Source organism: Folsomia candida, unplaced genomic scaffold (assembly GCF_002217175.1).
Source record: "Folsomia candida strain VU population unplaced genomic scaffold, ASM221717v1 Fcan01_Sc049, whole genome shotgun sequence".
Classification (NCBI taxonomy): domain Eukaryota; kingdom Metazoa; phylum Arthropoda; class Collembola; order Entomobryomorpha; family Isotomidae; genus Folsomia; species Folsomia candida.
The window spans coordinates 343,251-365,925 of record NW_019091241.1 but is presented as its reverse complement, the minus strand read 5'-3'; the positions used below and the strand labels follow the sequence as shown (position 1 = coordinate 365,925).

Genomic DNA, 22,675 nt, shown 5'->3' with positions numbered 1-22,675 from the left:
GTTATTCGCCTCACTGGGTTTGGAGGTAAGAAAGTGGACGAAGGGGAGACTTTAAATATAATTATGACATGACAACCATCATTGGAACGACCACTATTTCTCGCCAAGAAATCGCTGTTACACTGGATGGTCAAATGGATAAAGATGAATGAAAATGTTGGGTATTTTTTATTGCACGGTACCATTTCTTGGTAAAATTTTAGACTGAATTTTACGTACCCTCCTTCACAAGAAGAACTTCTTCTAACAGAGTGAAAGTAATACGGGGCTGGATTCTGTACCCACTTGTCTGAGGAGGAAAGATATTAAGCACTGATTGCTTCCTAGATTCTATTGTTCGTCGAGTATCATTGATTCTGGATCATGTTCATGTTCTTCGCCCATCTCATCGACGTGGGAGAAAGGAAACTACGAGGAGTGGGGAGTATTTTCGTGGGTGTAAGTTGTGAAAGTAAGTTGGTTATGACATATCACGCTATTTCGGTACTGCCACGAAACACAGAAATACATACACCTACTCACAATTATTAGAAATGTGTATGTTCATAGCATGTCAACCATTGCACGAAATCAGTATCTTGTGACGCATTATTTCCAGGTAAAGTATTTAGAGTAACGTTGTTAAGAAATTTTGTAACAATGCCTCAACCTTTGGCTGGTTGATCCGAAATACGAAGCAGACCTGTGATTAAAAATTTACTTATCACGCAATAATTTATGAATGTACCCGATTTTCGGGGAATTTTGACCTGTTCCACCTGTGGTGACTCACACATCTTCGCCTAGATTTTTAACGGATTCAAAATACGAATTCTTAATTTGTAAATATTTAAATGATGGTGCTGGAGGGCTCAGTCTTACAATCATTGTCGCTCAGCACCATCATTTTTTATAAAAAATGAGTGGAGAAAAATAAGAAGACTTGAATCCTGCAGAAATCGAGGCGTCTGAATTTGCTGAAATTGTCCCAATTTTGAATACATTTCCCGAGATAAAAGCTACGTGAGTTTTTTTAATCCAAAAACTAACCAACCTTCAATCACCCATGTTCCAAACCTTATATTGGATATTTCAAGACGGGATAATTTTCTGAGAACGAATTTGAATAAGAAGTATTTACCTTGCACAAATTATAGCTTGTTTTCACGTAAATTTGCTCAATTTTCGACGGAAAATATCGCATATGAAGAAATATTTGCCCCAATTAATACAAAAAACGGTCCAAATGCGTACATAAATTACGAAATCTACTTCTTGTGAGAAATGTTAGGTTTCATTATTTACAAAACCTCGAATTTAATGATTTAGTAAAATATTTAAGAATCCAAAAACAAAGTTTGCCAGATTGTATTAAACTGGCAAACAAATTTGATGCTGACGACAAAAATCGGGACATGATGATCACCTGCGACAACACCAATGGGGGAAATTTTGTCCAAAAATGAGTGCAAGTTGGGGGAAAAATGCCGACGATGATGATGATTAAGATGCTGTTTTGACGGCTTGTGCGGTAGTCGTCAAAACCTTATAACTATAATAAAGCAAAGCAAGCAGTGCCATTTGCCGGTAATGAGAAGCCGTTTATTATGACCTTAGGAGGCGTACCTTTGCAGGCGTACCAACAAATATATTTTCTAAACCGTTACCTTGAAGACTGGAGTCCACTGGTTGGATGATGTGCCCATGAAAGCGACGACCGTGATGCTAAGACGGCATTTAATATGACCTTAGGAGGAGGCGTACCTTTGCAGGCGTACCAACAAATATTTTCTAACCATTACCTTGAATATCGGACGACATCGATGAGTTGCCCATGAAAACGACGACCGTGATGCTGACGAAGATGCTGATAGCGTATTTGCAAAAAAAAAAAAAATGTGTTCTCTTTCCTTGAACTTATCGCCTGATAAGCTCCTGGAGTAGAATTGTGCACTGTCCAAGGCGGCGTCCGCGTTGCGAAATTCCCCAGGGTGGTGGCGATGGGCATCTTGTCCTTGTCGGCAATCCTAAGAAGGAAATTGTATCGATAATTAGTGCAAATCCGATAAAAAATTACATTGCGAAAAAGAATATATCGAGCATGCATTAAAATGGGGGGTAAAAATATGGAAATAGGGAAACTTTTGGAGATGAGGATGATTCAACGGCATGCTTCTCGATAATCTCGATAAGGTCCTTGGAGTCCGATAACCAGCTAAAATGACGAATGCTGCAGAGTCGTGACCTGTAAAATGGGGAGTAAGCAAAGAGAAAAATGAAACTGGGTTAAAAATCATGTCAAATTCTGATTTCTTTTCGTTTCAACACGTTTTATTGATTTAAGAAATATAAAATATATTGTTTTATAACTCTTAATTAAATTAAATTAAAGATTAATTTATTAATTTAATTTATTCTGGATTTTGTAAAATACGAAGCACTTACGAAATTGTGAAATATGCAGCAAATTTCTATCAATAAGTCTTGTAATGTATATGTATATGTAAAATATTGTCTAAAATATGTTACAAAACATATAACTTTTTTTAGAGCTAATTCTCGAAGTTTTTTTAAATCTTGCTTTTTCTTAGAAAATAAAAACAAATACCTTGTTCGCAACCCACGTCTCTTAAAAATTCTATTTTTTACTAAATTTAACCTTCGCTCCTGGATAGATTTTAAAATTCACTTCTTTTTCCCTTAAATTTGATCTTCAGTCTGATGTCTAATCCACTTCATCATCCTCTCTTCCTGGATGGCTTCCAGACCGCATAATTTCTTCAAAAGGGCACTTACCTTGTCCAGGTCGATTTTTTGGGACGATACAAACGATAAATTTTGCACGTGGGAGAGCTCCTCGTCCAACTGAGAGGGGCTCGTGGGTGGCAGTGGCGTCGGCGTCGAGGCATCGTTGAAAGAGACTTGGGTGAACTTTGCCCTCTTATTGATATCGCGGAGAATCCCTTGCGATTCGGCGATTATTTTGGATAACACCTAAAAAATTGGAAAACGTTTTTTTTAGTTTTGATCACCTTTGTTGGGTATAATTTGCACGAATTTCTGCAGAATTTTTACAGAAAAATTTGCATACATTTTGTAGAAATTCTGAAATTCACCTTTTTATAAAAATAACCTACCTCAATTGACGGTTCGTACAGTTCATTTTCTAGAAATAAGTATTCTTCAGGATCCATCTCATTCGAAGGGGAGAAGAAATTGGCGAAAAATTGGCAACATTTTGAAGACGATTTTTCTTTTCGTTCATCCTCACTTCCCAATTCAAGTACGCGATCGTTCTCAAGATACGTGACCTCCAAGGGATCAAGTCCTTCTGTTCCGGGATGCGCGATGTACCTGAAAATTTGTATAATTATTAAATTTCATTGTAGTAACAAAAGTGCCTTTATGAAAGGGGATATGAATAAAAACGAATGAATAAAATAAAAATGAAACATAAAAATGAATAAAAACTTGAATAAAAACTCACTTATCCCTGCGAAATATTACGTCATCTGCACGAATCCACTCTGAGACTCGGATACCGGATAGCGGACGAGGGAGGGCGAACTGCGAGTGGGTGTGGTTCTCGACATGGTCACCTTTCCTGGCCAACTGCTCACTCCCACTTTCCACCACTTCCATCATGTTCATCCGTATCAGCAAATCCTGCCTGGACAATTTTTCACGGGGTTTCCCACGATTCCTGGCTTGGATGAGGACGTCGTCGAAATCAGCGTCGAGAAGCGATGGTGCTAAAATGTAAATCAAGAGTCAAAATCTAAACAAATATTTATAAAAATGTGTAAAACTAGGAAAACTGGGGTAAAAATGTGACCGTATTAAAATCGTCAGCAACAGAATGTTAATTTTTGGCGCAAAAATTGTAACAAACTAGAAATTTGCAAATAAAATTGCTGGAAATAATCCTTACACACGAATCGTCTCGGTCTCAAGCCCAGAATGACCCTCGCAATGACCTCCGCATCCGGTCTGAACTGCCCGAACTCGCTTTCCTGGAAAACTTCGACATCGTGGAGCAGTTGAACGATGCACAAGATGAAATCTGTGTGAAGTAATGTAAGTTGTATTTATAAAGTAATTTTGCCCAAATATTTAGATACAAAACTCAAAATGTTTCATAATTTGAATCTCTCTTTCATACCTGCCAAACTCTCGCACTCGCCGAGCCGTCTTCGGACAGAATCTATCGTCCCAGGAATTTTTTCCGTGTCGAATTCCACTACAGAACTCTACCCAAAAAATGCATATAATTTGAAATAAAATAAACAAAAACTTACCACCATAAATAAACCTCCACCTTTGATTCTGCCGTTGTTGTTGCTTCTTGAATCGTATCGAGTAGTTGTTCTCCTAACGTTGCAGTGACAAAAGGGCCGACAGATGACCTTTCGACCTTCTTTTTACTGACTGAGGTCAAAAACGGAATCACTTTGCGGTGAAAATTTATCCCGGAAAATATATGAACCACGGTCCCGAACAGGATGAAGGGTGCCATCAGTTGCCGAGAGAGATGGATGTGGCCAAGGAAGGTTATCAAGGGAGAAGTGCAGCCCTGTGCGGAGGTCAAGTTAATTTCAATTTAAGATGCAACAAGGTCGACGTACCTGACCATGTACAAATTCCGGAGTGGATTTGTTCCTCATCACGTAACAATCCAGGGTCCGAGTGACCAATTGTTCGCAGCAGGACGGCGGCAAGGTCAATTTTCCCGATGGCGAGAGCAAATGAGGTGGCCGGCTGCGCTGACCGTAATCCCACGGGCCGTGATATCCGCAACAACTAAACTGCAAATAAACAGGCCAAAAATGTGGACACTACTTTTAACCATGTTTACAAACATTATCGCAAAACAGCTATTTTGAACACAGTTTGCAAAATACGCACTTTTTCTACAACTTGGAAATATTTAACCATATTTTTAAATATAAAAAATATTTTTAATTCAGTTTGCAAAATACATACCTTTTCTTGCACCTGTAGCAGAAATGAGGCCACTTTTCCTCCCCCTCTCTTCTCCCCTTGGTTGAGATATTCGTCAACTTGACCTTTCAAAAGATCTGATAAAACTTGCCGTGTCGAGTAGTAATTTTCCATCCCGTACTGTGTCAAGTACAGGACGACCCCAACAATGAAGAAGGTCATGTACTGAAAAAATATAAAAACCATATTTACTAACTTGAACTCTCTTCTGAGCTTTACCCAACTCACCATTCTCAGCAGTGACACTCGTTTGAAATATTGTCCAACGATCCCTGTCATCACGCCGACCCAGATCAGACAAAGTCCCACTAGTCCCATGACCCGCGAGGTCACTGGGTTATTGAGATGACCTTCAGAAGGAAAAAGATTCCGCAACTCGGACATTTCGTAGTATTGCTGGACCAAGGCGGAAATCGTCATTATCTGGAAAACAAGGACGAAAACACGATTCACTTATCTGGATTGGGGGTTAAAAGGAGAGGTCAACTTTGTTACCTTGGGGTTATCTTCGGGGGGACGGAATTGGAGAGAGCGACCTTGGTGGTGACTGCTCTGGTGCTCGTAAGCTGAAGACTGAAAAAATGGAGAAGGCTAAGGGAGGAATAGCTGCCGTTTGCGCGAAGGCCAATGACCTCCCCTTCATTCTCACCTCTCGAGCGCTGTGAGCAGTCACGACCAAACTCTTATCTCGCCCCCTGCCCCCTGAAGGTAACCCTTGACCTCAATTTTTATTATCACAAGACAACAAATTCTCCCCCCCCACCCCCCAAAAAAATAAAACAAAATAAAACGTACCCCGACATGAAAACACGCTGAAAAATGGATCGTCCCAGCTCCCCGAAACCAACCAGACTTCTTGTTCGTCAATCTATGCACGAAAAAATACAGTAAAATCATTTTTGCATTATCAAAAATTCAAAATTGCTTTATCATTTGTTGACTTGTCGCCCTTCTCCTTGTACTATTTTGAATAACTAAATATTTTGGACTTGCCCGTCGCTTTTCTCATCCTCGCACATTGATCTCCTCCATTTTCTCCTCTTCAATCTCGTCTCATCCCTCCTGTACCGGATTTCCGACAACATTACGGAAAATTGGTTGGGTCTCGTCGTCACGAGAAGGTCGTGCAGTCGACCTCTCACTAAGGCGAGGTCAGGGTCGTTATTTTCATCGACTTCCTTTCCGACAGTCTGCTCCCAGGCGGCCCTTTTCTCTGGAAGGGATGCTGTCGCCCACCCTGAAAAAAGTAGAAATAATTGGCAGAATTTCGACAAAAAGTGACCTTGGACCTCTTACACTGTGGTCCTCTGACCCCACCGACCCCATTGATTGCCGTCGTCGTGTCTGGGAGGGGTCTGGGAACGTGGAAAACGTGCCAATCTACGTGATTATCTTCGTCCGTGAGAATGGGGAGGTTGACCTTGTCGACGGTACGAGTGACCCGATTGATGTACAGCGTAGGGTTGTAGTCAGACCGGAAGCTGTGTTCTTGGGTAGCGTTTCGTAGGGGGCGGGCCCCTCCGGCTCCGGAAGCGTCGTCATCACGTTGAAGTGGTGGTTTCTTGTTCATTTTGCTGTGGCTGTTAAATATTGTCAGTTGTCTGTCATTACACATTGAAGGTTATGGGTTTCTTTGAAAGTAGTTTATTTTTATGGTGCCAATCAAGGTCCTGAATTTTACTTAGTTACGTGTCTACATGTCAATTATATAAATATTTTATAAATTTGCATGAAAATGGCCTTAACTTCGTGTAGCAACGAATTTTTTTCCAAAAATAATTCCAAACTCGTCCCAAGCTCTCGGTCACAAAATTTACCATCAAATGAGCTAACCTTATGTAGACACGTAACTAAGTAAAATTCAGGACCTTGGTGCCAATAAATTGTTTAATTTGCTTATTTGTACAAAAATTACATAGCGACGAAACCAACATACAAATAAATTAACCCAACTTGCACTCATTTTTGGACAAAATTTCCCCGTTGTCAACAGGTCGGAACATGATCATCATGTCCCTATTTGTGTCGTCAGCACCTTTGTTTGCCAGAGTTTAATACAATTTGACAAATTTTCTTTCGGACTCTTATATTTTACTCATTACTATAAAATTAGAGGTAGAATACTATGAAACCTAACGTCACTCTGAAGAAATTGATTTTCACGCAGTTTTAGTGATTTGTGAACGTTTTTAGACCGGGTTGGGGACACATTTCTTGATATATATTCCGAGATATATTCCGTCCTCTCAAGTTTCTCTCAGAAACTAAAATCGCCAGCATCAAAATCTTTAAGAAAATTCAATTTTAATTTGATTTTGTCAGTGATCGCGTCTCAAATAGAAGCTCCATGACATACGCAGTCACTGATCATAACAAATTTCTATCACATTATATTCTTGTTCCGGTAATATATGTATACAACGATTTCACACCAAAGAAGTTACCAAATTTCTCTTCTCATGAAGCAAGAAATGTGCCCAGGAGCTACATACATACATAGATATTTCTCAAAATTTGTGAAAATCCGAAACATTTACGCAAATTAGAAACCTCAGAAATGCACATCACGCAACAACGAATTAAATAAACAGCAAAACTTCACACGTAAATAACAAAATTGTTAGGAAAACAATTTCTTGTGGTAAAATTTCGTCATGATTTCTGCTCGGTTTGGTTTACAGAAAGGAAAAGGATGCATCTGTATTTTCTTGACCTTTAAAAGTACTCACAGTTTGGTCCCCGACTGGAAAGTTCGTTCCCTTTGTTTTGTTAGTGGAAGTTGGTCTGGTTTATGGCGATGACGGCGAGGCGGATTTGCGTCCCTTGTGGACAGCGAAAGTTTAGTTTTCCTCGGCAAGTGAAAGTAAATCCGGCCGTGGTCGTCTGGTCGGCTTAAAGTTGGTGATAAGTTCGGCATGGGGAGAGGGTTGCTGAAACACGTGTCTGTTACAAATTTCATTTGCACTGCGTTTTTTGTACTGGGATACTTATTATTCGATAATATGCATTTTATTAAAAATCACCGTACTTCTTAACGTAATTGCGAATGAGATTGTAAAAATTACAAAAAAATCTATTCAAATTACAAAAAAATAGCTACAAAAATTAGTGGATTAAGAATCTATAAGCACATCAAAATATACTGGATCGAAAGAAAACCCCGGTGTTCGGAACCCTGTGGGTGGAGGCACTTAATGGGATTAGTTGGTTCGATTTGATGATTAATGTCCGCTACTGTAGGATGTTTGAAGGAAGGCCTAGATCTAAGGGGAAATACACGCCTTTTTACACGTGTGCACTTTGAAGTGACGATTTTAAGTGATTTTAAGTGACGATGAAGTGATTAAAGAGGATATTTCAAAATTTAAAATCATATTTTTTGCAATGTTTCGACGTCACTTCACTTTATAAATAATTTAAAACGGTAAAATTGCCATTAAAATTTTACAATATAAATTTTAAATTAGGTAAGTTTTTCACACGAATTTTTGGAATTCTTAGCGTCGATGCATTCGATGGGCGAAACGCCGGGTGTGCAAAAATAGACATTTGCTGACTCGTGAATTGAATATTATCCTCATTATTGAAATCTATGGCCCACAAAAACTCGCACAAGGCTCCTTATCTTCAGAGTTAGCTGAGTGAGAGCAAATCGATACAGGAAAACAAATGTTAAGAGGCGATTTGCACAAGGGAGAAAGTTTCGCGTGAATTGCCCCATTACAGGGATACAGACATATATATGTATAAACATCTGTGTGCGTGTAGACATTGTCTGTAATGGGACAATTCACCCTAATTTGTACGTAATCTTTTGTAAATTATGAGTATGGTTGTGCATCCAAATTTTCGTAAACTTTTAAATTTTACACGATTTATATTTTGATATTTGCTAAACAATTAAAACAAGCAATTTTTTTCCTTTCGTTCGCAGAAAAAAAATACAGCTTAAAGCTACCAGCCTTCCTTTTAGATTATTTAGAAGTTGTGTAAACTTAGCTTTCTTTAACAGTAACAAAATTTGTAGTAATAATTTTATCGTCAGATTTAAACGTCTTTTGTAAAAATTAAATTTTATTAATCATCGTAATAATCAACAATGCAAATCAAAAATTAGGTTAGTGCTGAGAACTTCGTTAGGGAGTTGATGGATGCAAATTAAGGTTTCACGCTGCCGGAGTATTTTTTTATCGTGTAAAAAACTTGACGTTCGTCAATTCACCCATTTGCTCGGGAGGAAGTTGGTTTAAAAATTGAAATTCATAAAATTGTCAGTATTTTGAACAAATCTTAAAACTTTTAGGGACAAAAAGGGCTACATTTCAGAAAAAAATTCTTGAAACTCGTTACAAAGTTGTGACAAATGTCTCAACAATAATAAATCTTGAATATTTGTGTATGGTAGTTTCATTCATGTGATCCGATTTCATGGGGAACGTTGTTCTATGTGGTTTGTCATAGAACATGAAAGAAACATGTCTCTTTTACCGTGGGCATTTCCCACCAAAAAAGAAGGAAAAACTTGGGAAAGGAAATGATTGGAAATATTATGGGACATGTCAAACGCGTATAAATCAAAGAATGAATGAATTCTTTGCATTATTTTCCTCCTCTGTGTGCATAGTTGTTCCTCTGTCAAAGGAAATGTCTCCCTCTCTCTCTAACTAAAACGAGAACGTATGAAAACACTACAGGGTTTCGCTAGTCTAACTTATTGTCGATCTGTTTTTTTTTATTTAAAAAACAGGAGTTTTGGTTAAAATGAGGAAATGTTGTGGACAAAAACTAGTCAAATATTTCGTCTTCCTAGCTTCCCCATAATTTTTCCTTCGACAAGTGCAAAAAATATTTTAAGCATGCATGCCTTAATTCTTATTAAGACCTATTCAGTTGATAAAGCTTGACTGTGTTAGTGCTGAACTCATTCCACACAATTTGCCCAAATTAGTCCAAATTTAAGTTAGGTAAAATTCAAATTTTGCAAGTTTGACCTTTCCTCTAGGGCTGGTCTTTTTGTAGTAATGAATACCAGCACCAATTACTAAAAGTGTGCCGAGAATTTTTTTCGATGTTTCCAATTTCTCCCATTATAGCATTTACCTTACCACGTCTGCACCCTGGCTTGTAGAGATTTTGTGGCAAGGTAAGTTTTCCCTGGGGAGAAAGGAGGGGAGAAAGTGTGGTAGTTGACATATTTGTCAGGTAAAAGGGGAGAAAGTATTTGTGTAAGTTGTCAAAGAAAAAACTAAGAAATGTTCTCACGACAAGCTTTTTCAGGAATATTTTGGATTTGAGTTGTATAAATGCGGAGGGCTGTTAGTTATCAGTGGGTGATGTTGGGGACCTTGCGTAAAGCGTGGGATCGATCTCGGTAGGGGAATTTTTTTGTTACAAAAAACTGCGGTGACAATTTTGTTGCCAATTTCTTTGTGCATGATTTGTGCGAGTTTGTAATTTTAAATAACTTTAATTGAAATAATTAGCTAGGTATTTGTATTAGCTCCTGAAAGCTTATTCTAGTACAGATGTCACCTTGAGATCTTATGTGACCGAAGTAATTTTGACTTATGATACATTTTTAAGTGATTTTGAGTGATTTTAAGTGATTCATTGACGTTATTCTAATATTTGAGTCCATCTCTTTTTTGATATATTTTCAGGCCGGTTAGTAAAATTGAAAGTATTTCGCAAGTTTTATGAAAAAGTTTTATAGGTAAGGTCTGATAGCCTTTAATGTTGTTGGGTTAAAATTGCTGTTCAGCAATACAACGTACTAAAAAAAAGATTTAGGTTCACTTTTACAAGCCCTTGCAAGCTCTGATATGTATGCAGATCTGAATATATACATATTTTAATTTAAACACAAAAGTTCAATATATTCAGAAACATCAAGTAAACTACAATTTAATACTAACTGTAAAAAATGTACATGAACATTTCGAATTGATGCAATATAATTATCAAATGTCAACTTGGCCTCCACACCACGGGCACTCTTCGATCCTATCTACTTGACTTTATGCAGGTCATGAATAGCGTAGCGTAATTTTGCGACCAAGTTTATTTAGTGTGTGCTGATGGTATGTCAACCTGGGGATTTAATTTGGTCAATGTCTCTCCAAAATGTGCCACTCGACTGGAGGTGGTTTTGCAGCGGAGAAAGCGAATTTCTCCTCGGAAATGAGGACACCGTGGAAATAAGGTGTAGTGATGAAGGGGATCGAATCATTAATCATTTATCACGAGGCGGAGGAAATCTTGGACCAACGTGGTCGTCGTGGGAGAAAGCTGCTCGTTTTCATAATGAGAATTCGGCGGAGACACGAAATAAATTGTCCCGCTGCGTCAAATTCCAAATTTCATCTCCAATCTGGAAAATACTTTGTCTTCTCGGGACGACAAGGAGATTGTCAGGTGGAAAAAAATGAAGGCTTAAGGGCCCGGGGGAAGATTTACTTTTCGAAAATTCATTTTATATATAGCAACAATAATTGCTAGGGATCCAAGATTATTATCACTATATTAGGCTACGACCAAGATTAATTAACATGTTTCTATGGCACGCTCGCGTTCAAAAGCTTTGATTTGGTCACTGTTTTTGAAAAAGTTTCCCTCAAGTCCCTCAAGTTTTTGAAAAAAGTAGTTTTCTTTTGTTCCATGGATACTCAAAATGCAATTCATGCCATCAATTTTGCAATTCTAAGCCAATTTGTGATCTCTTTATGACCAAATATCTCCACTGCGCAAGAGGGCACATTGTCAAAAAAAATGTAAGTAAAATCTAAAGATATGATTAACAAATTAAACATAATTTGAAAAATGTGCCCTCTTGCGCATTGCTGAATTTTATTGTCAAAGTTGACGTGATTTCTAAGCAACTTCCCCCGGGCCCTTAAATGCTGCGTTGTATATTTTGAGAATTGTGCTAATTTTTTTCATACAAAAATCGAGGTGGATTTTAAAAAAACGTGATGATATAAATAGTAATTTTTGAATGTGGAGAGTTATCGTAATTTTGTATGCCATGTCAAACTTTGTCGATGATTGTACAAAGCGGCCAAATTGTGTAAAGCTTCTTTTATTAGAACTTAACTCATATTAAAAAAAATTAAAACAGAAAACTGCTAGAAATTCTACGGGCATTTCGTGTCTTCGTATATGTTTATTATACGATTTATCATAAAAACTGTCCAAACATTTAGTGAGAAGATTGATTTTTATCACGGCAAAATTAAACTAATATCGGAAGATTCTTATTCACCTTAAGCAAGGCCCTATGGCTCAGAGGTACGAGGGTAGGATTGTCACCACGCAGTCACACGTTCGATTCCTCTGGCCGGGAAGCTATTGCTAATCCTACTCGGCTCGGTGTTAGTACGGGGTAGGTGCTGTCTCGTGACAGGGTGAGCCCAGCCATACGGAATGGCAATGTCACTGTGTACAGCCCCTAGCAGAGTCCGTTCTCTGTGGGGATGAGACAACTTGCTACGAAATTATGGCAAGAAGTCGCCATCTGAGGCTGAAAAGCAGAGAAATCTGAGTCCTGGCGATGTAAAACTGTCACATTTTAACATTTTTTTTTAACATTTCTTGTAGTAACTACACGACATTATGTCGAGCAAATTTATAATAGCATGTTAAACATTCGAATTTTTCTAAATTTTGATGGAATTGAGATTTTGTGAGGGTGTTCGGTAACTTGCTCAATTACGAAGTCATTGAGAATATATTTATTAAACTGTGTACAATCAACGCCTTAGTAGATACTGAAATCTAGTACGGTAAAAATAATATAAATTTACACTTGTGTATTTGTACATGAAGATGTTGCCTCGTGGTTTAGGAAATATTTCCTCAACCAAATATTCCGAAATTATTGACCTAGTGATAAGAAACCCTGAAGTAAAGAGATGAGATTGATTATTATTTGTTACCGGATGTCTATCTCGCTTAAAGTGTTGACCTAAACCGTGCCAAACATATTCCAATTATTGGAAATCGATTTCACTAACTTTTCCTAGCACACACTACTTTCCTACTTTTTATGATTGATAAAGCTGTCCTTCATGCGTTGTTACTCGAACTTATTTATTCCATGCGTTGTTTCCAGATATGACTACACTACAAATAATTCAGTAATACATGTTTTCAATCAACGTGCCTATAGTTTATCGAGGAATCGATTTTACTATTTCTAATGATGTATGTTTACACAGCGGGCTAATTAGTTTGTGGTTCTGGAACCAGTTTCATTTAATTGGGCAGATTAATGTTGAGAAGGAAATTAGACGACAATGACAAATGATGAGGTAATTCACGCAGTCCTTGGTAACATTGAAAAACAATCAATGAGTTCAATAGGCTCACAAAATTTGACTTGGTACACATTTCTAAGGAAAATTCGCTCTCGAATCTTTCTAAGTTTACGCAGATTATGAACATCATTATTTTTTCTGACAGTTTTTAAACGTATGAAATTTGGTAGGAATGAGTTATTTAATAATGGCTGGTTATGGAACAAGTGGATTTTTAATTCCGAAAATTTTCGCTATGTCGGAATTTTCCAGTTAGCTGATTCACATGGGAGTGGATATCTTTGCGTTAAACCTATTCAAAGTTAATGCAAATTTGCTTAAAAACTGGTTCGATTTAAAAATACGTAATATTTACCAAAGAATTTAAAAATGCGAGGCTTTGGCGTCGATAATACAGTCATGCAATCGTACTATGAAAATTTAGAGTGCAGATTAAATTGTTTCATATTCTTAATTTTGAAACAAGAAATGATAATGTTTCAGTTTCACAAAGGGAAGAGGGAATCGCTTTCCTCACAAATTTGTTATTTTCTTCGTTTTAACATAGGAGGTATTAACTCTCTGAATTCTGGTAAATCTCTACAGCGCCCGTTATTCTCTTCTTTAAGATTAGAACAACAAAACGGACAAATTCTCCCCCTTTTTACGACGAGATAAGAAACGAATTCTAACTAATGCGTGATATCTACGCTTTGTTTGGACAAGATCCATCCAGACAAGTAATACGCAGAGATAACTGTCACGTTCGATAATCTTAAAGTGGACAAGAAATGGACCAGTTGTTGTAGGAGAGTGGTTTAAGCTGCGAGATAAATTTGGGGTAAACGAAGTAGAGGAAATAAGTTTACACGAGTTTAGGGCCTAAGCCACGATGGGCCAAATCTCCCCGACAGAGAGACAATCATCGCGGAGAAAGTGGGAGAGAAAGCGGAGTGGAAACAATAAGAGGGAGATCAGCTCAACTAAATTTATTTATTTTTTTATATTGAGCGTTTTATATCGGTATCAGATTATAAGTACTTTAACTTTAAATATTTGAAATTCCGGCTGCTTGTTCATACACTCGAAGAAATAATATCACCAGCGGTGAAAATATGTATCTCTACCAAACACGCCGCTCAGGAGTGATATAAAGTGCCCACTCGTGATAATGTTTCTAAGAGTGCGTAGGGAAGAGAGAATTTTTGTGGGATGTTTTTTTCCCCTGATGAATAGTTAGATTCTCAACTTGCTTCCAAAAGTTTATATCCTATTCGTAATTAATTTTCGGCTCAAATTTCATCAAACCGGACAAATTCCGTCCGTGTTATCACTTTTCAAAGATTTGTTTGCAATTGTATCACCAAAACCTGACAGGAAAATAAGAAAAGCAAAAAATTGCTTTACCTCAGCGTCGTCAGTGTAATGCTTTAGTATTAATTATTACGAAATAAGGGTACAGATGTAACAGTTCAGTCAAAAAGAAGTTCAGTTAAAAAATTACGAAATTTTGAAAATTATAAAGAAGAGCTAAAACCCGAAGTAAGTATTTGCTCAGTCGAAGACAGGATGACAAAGTTTGCACTTTTGTTCGGCGATGAAGCATCTCGTCGTGGTAGGAGGGGAGTGAAAGTGCCGTGTTCCGCCAACAACACCCAGGGCGTTCATCCCAAGAAAAAATCGAGACCAAACAAGTCGACTTTCTCTCCTCATGTGAACCAACTAACTAACCACATGACACCGACATGACTCTTGTTATTACTACACGTTTTGAAGTGAAAGTTCACTAGGAAACTTAAACAGACCGGGAGTATGTGGTTGGTTGTATGTTTTACTCGGTGTCGTACAAATTGTGGGAGAAAGTGTGACGGAGTAGAAAAAAAAGTGAAAGTCAAACTTCTCTGGTCAAGTCTGGTTTTCGACTTCCACTTTGTAACAGAATCTGCTGTTACTCTTTTTGGGATGAAAAGTTGTAAAGTGAAAGTTTATTTTTTTAGCAAACCCAATTTCTTTATCGGTTCTAGGAGATGGATACGATTTTTTGGGGGATGTTTTCAGAATTTTATTTTTAGGGGAAGTTATTTTTAATTTTTTTTCTGTAATCCACTTTCTAATCGATTTTTAAACTGATTTCGAACATTATTTTGAGACATGTTTGAGAATGCTGTGGTTAGTCTGGGAACTTTGTTCTTTGATTTTCTCCCCCCTCATTTGGCTCGCAGCAGTGTCGGCATTTGGTCTGGTTAGTTAGTTACCAAGTTGACTGGAAAGTTTGTTTGGATGCTATTGTTGATTTGGGAACTAAAGTAAAGTGGAAGACAACAACTTTTTGGCTAAATACCCGGGTGGCAGCTTTCTCCCCGGGGAAGGCCCAGATGAAGATCAAAAGCGAGAAAGTATGAATCGGCAGGGTGAAATAAATCTGGTGGGGAAATTGAGAACAGTCTTGGCTTAAAACGGGAACCCTGGCATGGAAGTAAAATACCATGCGTTTTTGAGAAATTTTGATGTACGATTTGTGTCTTTTTGTGTTTACATTCTCGCTTTTTGGGCTCCATATACAAATAAGTAAAGTTTTCTTATTAAATTAAAGAACAAAGATGCGCTTAATTGGTAATTATGAATAAAACAATTGTTAAATTTATATTTATTTAAGAAATCTAAAAAATAGTTGAAAATGCATCCAGAAAACATCCTTTAATGGATGATTTGGCAGATATTTGATCATTCAGAGGAATCACACTGGCTGGTCTGTGACATTTATAACTAAAATTCAAAAAACTAAAAACACCAAGTTTTATTAGAAATATGAGTAACTATCACAAGAACACTTTTGAATGAACCCTGCTCATCGCAACCCCAAATGCAAACTAAATAATAAAACTTAACCAAACTTTCTCCACAAAACAGGTCTGTCTTTGTTGCGGTGGTTGGTGGGGGGTCGTCCATAAATCAGAGAGAAAGTGGTGAAAAGTTGGGTGGTGCGACTTTGAAAATAAATAAGTATTCTCGTAAATCACATTATTATAAACGAGCAGAAAATTTGGGCGAATATTTTTCTTGGTAAGAAAGATCTGAAATAAATGCCGCAAACAATTGGAAGGAGCAATTTTTTATTAGGAATGGAACAGAGCGAGCATGGCACGAAACTTGTGAAATTTTGACAAGAAATTTCGAATTTTCTAGATGTTGAAGGTTAAACGTGTTGAGGGATGCCTGACAATTTGGGGAACGCGTAAATCCATTCATTTTCAAACTTTGAGGAACTAGTGACTATTAAACTATTTAATAAATTGAATAAATACCAGAGGGAATGTGGGGACAGGATTTTTTGTTGTTAATTGTGCTCGAAATCTTGCCAAAGGGCATAAAGCATAAAGATGAGAATGAGGAAGAAATAAAGATTCATATTGATCCGAATAACTGAACGAATCATGAAGTTAAGCGTAAAAAACATTAATAAAAGAAATCAAGTTTAATATAATTTAATTGGTTTAAAATTTTGACGAAAAATAGTTTTCGGCCACGTAATCGGACAAAATTAAGAAAATCACCAAACTCAATAACCTTTAATGAGGAAATTAAAGATCACAATTTTCAAAAATAAAACGTTATTTTCGCCGAAACCATTGTTGTCGTGGGGGAGCTTCTTACTTATTTGTATTTACTGACAATTATCTACATAAACGTAATATGCATTTTGAGTGTACAGTACTTGCCACTGGAAACAGTATTGTACGATCCACAACTTGCTTGCTCCTTATGCACCCATTGTTGTTTTTTTATTTCGTTAACTTTCCTCCTAAAAATATTTCAAGTTTATCATATTATTACAAATTCTATTAGATATTGTGAGCAACCTGGCTCTGCTGTATGTTATAATACATGCTCATAAAAATCCTGACGACGCGACAGAAACAAAGTAGTACATAAAGTGTCCAATATGCAAAAAGCCAAGTGTTGAGACCGGATGGAGAATGCCAAACCAGACAGTTTCAGGTTACGGGATCAGTTTGGAGCTGACCTTTCCCATATCTCACGACCAAGCAAACTCGACTATTCACACTTAACACACTGTATGATTACACTCTTAGAAATGTATCTAACTCAGCGCTGAGTTACTTGCCTGCATACACTGTACGGGGTATTAATAAGTCTACACAGAGTAAAGTGGCCAACCCTTCACCGGGTTTGCCCAAACTTTACTCTGTTTAGCCTACTTTTCTTGTGTTTACTCCATAAAGAGTTGGCAATGTATATTTTACTCGTGGCAGAGTTATCTGAGTTGGGCGGGAGGTTGGCTGGTAAGCCACAAAGCAACTCACTCATCCTCAGTTCCCACTCAACCGCCTTCCGCATACGCTGCGAGTGTAATTCTGGCAGTGGAATTTTATTTATTTTCTGACCCCCATTTAATTCTAACCACCCCCACTCGAAAATGGGAGCACAAGAATTGCAAGGACGTCTTCTGCAATTTGGATTACAAGAATACGTAAAAAAAAATTGAGGGTAAATAAATAATTAAGAAATTCTTTCAAATCGTACAATAAATTTTATTCTCATAAATTTGATTCGAATTTTCCGTCTTGCTTTCAGATCACAATATTACGGATGACGAATTACTAGAGCTATTTTAGGGGGGAGAGAAATGAAATTTTAAAATTGATAATTAATTAATAAAATTTTATATTGTAAGCAAAATTAAGTAGATTTCAAATTATTTGCATATACCGCTCTCACAGAAATAACCCAGTACCGAGTAAGCAGTACTCCTATGAGGGTTACCAATGCGCAGTGGACTGGCTGGAAGCCAACGAACATGCATTTCACCCCTCAAGAATGGACGTTACATGTATTTTTTTTCCCTTATGGCGATCCCCCTAAAGTGATTTTATTGGCTGGAGCTGCTTCTTCTCCGTGACGTCACTGGCGGGTTGGCAGTTTCGGCTGCAACCGCACACAGCACAACCACCACCATTTTCTGCTTTTCGTAGTGCATTTTTCCTTCTCATCACAACAACTCTCTCAATGTCGGCCAATTGATTAATTAATTATTAAACGTATAATAAATTAACTAAGATTACACGTATGAATAATGCACCAAGATTAAACGTATCAATAATTAAAACGTATCAATAATTAACGTAATTAATTAAATAATTAATTGAAATAAATAAATCAATCAATAATTAACTAAGATTGCACGTACAAATAATTGTGATTCTTCATTTCAAGATAACACAAATAATTTGGTAAGATTCTTATTCATTTAAGTCTCCGACTATACATGGTTACTTCTTCCAGCTTCTTCATTTCAAGGTGGCACAATTAATTCACAATATTTTTCCTCACTTCAAGGACCGTCTGTTAATTAAAAAGAGTTATCATCGTTCCAACAGTACACGTACAAAGATAAGGATTCTTTCTCCAATCAAGGTAAGACAATTAATTTAATAAGTTTTTTATTTCAACCTTCAAGATAACAATTAATTCACAATATTGTTCCTCATTTCCAGGAGGGTCCGTTAAGTAGCAAGAGTTATCATCTTTTCAACAGTATATGTACAAACTACAACGATTCTTTCTCCACTCTAGGTAAGACGATTAATAATGCAGGATTATTTATTTCAAATTTCAATGTGACAATTAATTAACGATATTTTTCCTAATTTCAAGGACGGTCCGTTAGTTATAAAAGTTATCATCGTTTCAATAGTATACGTACAAACTACAACGATTCTTTCTCCACTCAAGGTAAGACGGTTAATTAAATAGGATCATTTATTTTAACATCCATTTGACAATTAAATAACAACATTCTTTTTCATTTCAAGGACGAGCCGTTAATAAACAAGAATTCTCTTGATTTCAAAAGTATACGTACAAATTACAACGATTCTTTCTCCACTCAAGGTTAGACAATTAATTAAGTGGGATTATTTATTTCAACTTTCATGTGACAATTACGTAACAGTGTTTTTCGTTTCTCCTCGTGTGAACATTATTCGTATATTATTAAAAGGATTATTTCTCCACTCAAGGTAAGATTAGTGATTAAGTAGTATTATGTATTTCTACTTTCAAGGTCACACAATTAATTAACAATATTTTTTCTCATTTCAAGGACGGTCTGTTAATTAGCAAGAGTTATCATCGTGTCAACACGTACAAATGATAAGGATTGGCTAGGAAGGGGCCATAAATTTGCAAGAATTCTCCTCTTGTCCACATTACACGTGTAAAGATTGATTTTTTTCCTTGAAGGTTCGAATCTCAATTTAGTAGGATTTAGTAAGCTGTTTCGGCTAGGATGTATCTTTAGAATTAATTCACAGGGCACTAACTTGCAACTAAATATTTGCAATTTAATATTAAAGGACGAAGAAATCAATTTGTGGGTGACAAGCAAGGCTGAGTGCATACAACACAAAAATTCAATGATTCAACTAATAGTAATAGCAAAGTTATATCAATTAGTTAAGAGACATAATCAGCTATATAAACAATCTAAAAGTTTTGGTCAGACAAGAGCTCAACTTTTGTATCAATAACAATAGTAAATAAATAAAAGTCATCAGTTGATATTGTTCTACACTGTAAACTGCAGAGAGCTGATTTATTTCGTCCGTGGCATCGAATCATCATCGAATCATATTTTCATTCTATTCTTTATAAAAGCAGAAGCTGGTCAAGTTTGTCGGGAAGCTCGCGAAATATTTTCGTCTTCGCAATCGAATCAGTAGAATAAGACCATGTCAGGTATTCAAGCCGCGAGAGATCCAGAAGAGGAAAAATTTAATTGATTGTACCACCTTGAGAGAGAAATAGTCTTGTTGATTAATAGTTCAATCTTTAAATCAGTACACTACTGATTAATCCTACTTAATTAAGCGTCTAACCTTGAGTGGAGAAAGAATCGTCCTTGTTTGTACGTATATTGTTGAAACGATGGTAACTCTTCTAACTAACGGACCGCTCTTGAAATTAGGAAAAACATCGTTAATTAATTGTCACATTGAAATTTGAAATAAATAATCCTGCCTTATTAATCGTCTAACCTAGAGCCTAAAGAACCTAAAGAATCGTTGTAGTTTGTACGTATACTGCTAGTAAAGTCTGCTGTCGTATTTAGTAGCAATTATGTACCATATAAGAATGGAGATTGGAAAGAAAAGGATTATTAAGAGATTGGAGGGGAAAGAGAGAGGAACAACGGGAATCAAGTCGTACACACAAGAATATTTGCTGTTGTTCACACTTCACACATTGTTATTATTGCATTGCATTACAGCTCATGCAAATTACTACATTTTTAACCAGATTAATTAGTAAAAGTAATCTCATATTTTCCAATCACACCATTCACACAAACGACAAATATGCCAGCACAAAATAAACCCAACTTTGCATAGTTGGCTGACAATATTTTATCCCGCCTCCTCATGCGGCGTCTTTTGCCACGGAGGTTCGAGAGAGATGTAATCCCTCCGGTTATTTTCATATTTTCATCTCCATGCAAATTCGCCCCCTTCATATTCCTCCATATTCATCTCATTCCGACCAAACTTTCTTAGGGAAGAAAACCATGGAGGGCTGCATGAGGATAAGAAATTATCACTTGAACAATTCAGTGACAAGATTTTCATCAGGACGTACATAGAAAGTTAAAAATTGATGCCCAATTATTGTTACCGCACCTTAAGAAATGATTGCCAACGTTGAAGAGATGCAGAATATTTTTTTACCATTACCACTTGCTGCGGATGAGCGTGAGAGTGATAGCGAGACAAGGTAGAGAACATAATAAAATGTTCGAGTGAAAATTTAGTCGAGTTGAAAGAAAAATGTAAATGTGTGGTAAGTGAGGATAAATCTTGGCGTGATTATTTTCTATTTTCTTTGTTCCCGATTTTTCCTTTTTCAAAAACAACTTTTCCCTTTTGTGAAGAGAATTATCATGTAGGTATGTAAATAACGGTCTATTCTTACATTTTGGCTTTCGAGAGTGGATGACAAAGTAAATGACAAAATACGACTTAACTTTCATTGTACTGTACTTATTTCAGAATGTGATTAACTTCCCGACATGTCGTGAAAACAATGTACTTGAGAAGGCTTGTACTTGAGAAGGCTTGTTTTCCAGGCATAAAAAATCCCACTTTTGTCAAACACAAAAATTTCTATTGTCCAACGTTCGGGTGAAATGCAGCCTGAGTAATATTCGGCGAAAGTCAACGCGTATTTAATTTAAGTCCCTGAGATTTGTATCTTCTCAGAATAAAAATAAATTGTTATTCACCAAGAACTGAGATGAAATGGAATTTCTAATGCGGCAGATAATAGGCTAAGTTTTTAAAAATATTCTGCCTGCTACGTCAGAATTTAAAAAAATCTTGTAAACTGTACGTTCACTTTTCTATTGCTTTACTTTGATTCGGAGAATAGTTAAGAACTATGTACATATTATTATTTAAATCAATTTTAGGTTAAAATTCGTCCCATTTGAATCCAAATTGGCCGAAATATTTGCTTATCTTATGCTCTTTTTGTACATATAGTATTTTATTTTTATTCGCAACATGACAAATGACTCCCAGAGGTACAAACTATGAAAAATATATTTAAATTCAATTCAATTTTGATAATAAAATTCAATTATTCAATATTTGTGTTATGCTTCTAATACAGATAATTTGAAAAGTTTACTGCAATTCTGTTTCTTTTTGGTTGGTTTATTTAGTTGTTTACAATAATTTTATGCCGTTTTATTGCCAAGCAGCCTATTTAGATCATAATTAAGTGGGTTTTGTTTCACATTTATTTGTACAAGTGACAGATATCGCATGGCTAGGGATTTGTTACGTAAAGAAGGAAAAGTATTTTCTTACACGAGAATTCATGCAATTTGAGCATTTATGTAAATGTTACAAAAATTGCAATAATAAAAATAACAAAAGAAGACTTTATTCTTAGTTCTATCATGAATACCATCCTCCTGACAAAGTTTTTTTTAGGTAGAAAAAAAATCCTGGCTTTGTTAAACAAATATAATTTTCCATTGTGCGAGTTTCGACTGAAATGATGTGGAAGTCAGCTAGCATTTTACTTCGAGATTTTGATCTGGAGGGTAAAATGAAAATAAATTGCATATCACTTAGAACGGAGGTGAATCACGATTAAATGCAATTTTTTCTAAAATGCAGCAAATAGCTAACCTTTAGTTACATAAATGCTCTGTCTGTTACGTCAGAACTTGGAAGTATTTCAGGTCAGCTGCACATCTATTTCTCAGTCCGTTGCTTCACTTTCAGGTCCAATTTCACCTTTCATGTCAACCTTGCATTTCTGCCCATTAATTTAAATTCTTTGATCTCCTCTGTCTGTCTGGTGCATTCTCATCT

General features: G+C 36.5%; 1 protein-coding gene and 1 long non-coding RNA gene across 2 annotated transcripts; one reads left to right on the top strand and one right to left on the bottom strand.

Moving 5' to 3' along the window:
• Positions 1 to 1,732: 1,732 nt before the first annotated feature.
• Positions 1,733 to 6,550, bottom strand: LOC118433369. The gene is made up of 15 exons (XM_035845247.1): positions 6,277 to 6,550; positions 5,970 to 6,217; positions 5,776 to 5,848; positions 5,630 to 5,682; positions 5,476 to 5,553; positions 5,209 to 5,403; positions 4,963 to 5,145; positions 4,605 to 4,784; positions 4,298 to 4,552; positions 4,142 to 4,229; positions 3,911 to 4,042; positions 3,467 to 3,731; positions 3,117 to 3,333; positions 2,776 to 2,973; positions 1,733 to 2,224 (listed from the first exon to the last, which is right to left on the bottom strand). The coding sequence occupies exons 1-15, from the start codon at positions 6,548 to 6,550 to the stop codon at positions 2,195 to 2,197; spliced, it is 2,469 nt and encodes an 822-aa protein (XP_035701140.1). The 3' UTR covers positions 1,733 to 2,194.
• Positions 6,551 to 18,072: 11,522 nt separating this feature from the next.
• LOC118433379 lies at positions 18,073 to 19,823 on the top strand. The gene is made up of 6 exons (XR_004833352.1): positions 18,073 to 18,526; positions 18,633 to 18,710; positions 18,791 to 18,869; positions 18,951 to 19,028; positions 19,109 to 19,538; positions 19,652 to 19,823. It is a non-coding gene; the product is annotated as an uncharacterized LOC118433379 (long non-coding RNA).
• The last annotated feature ends 2,852 nt before the right edge of the window (positions 19,824 to 22,675 follow it).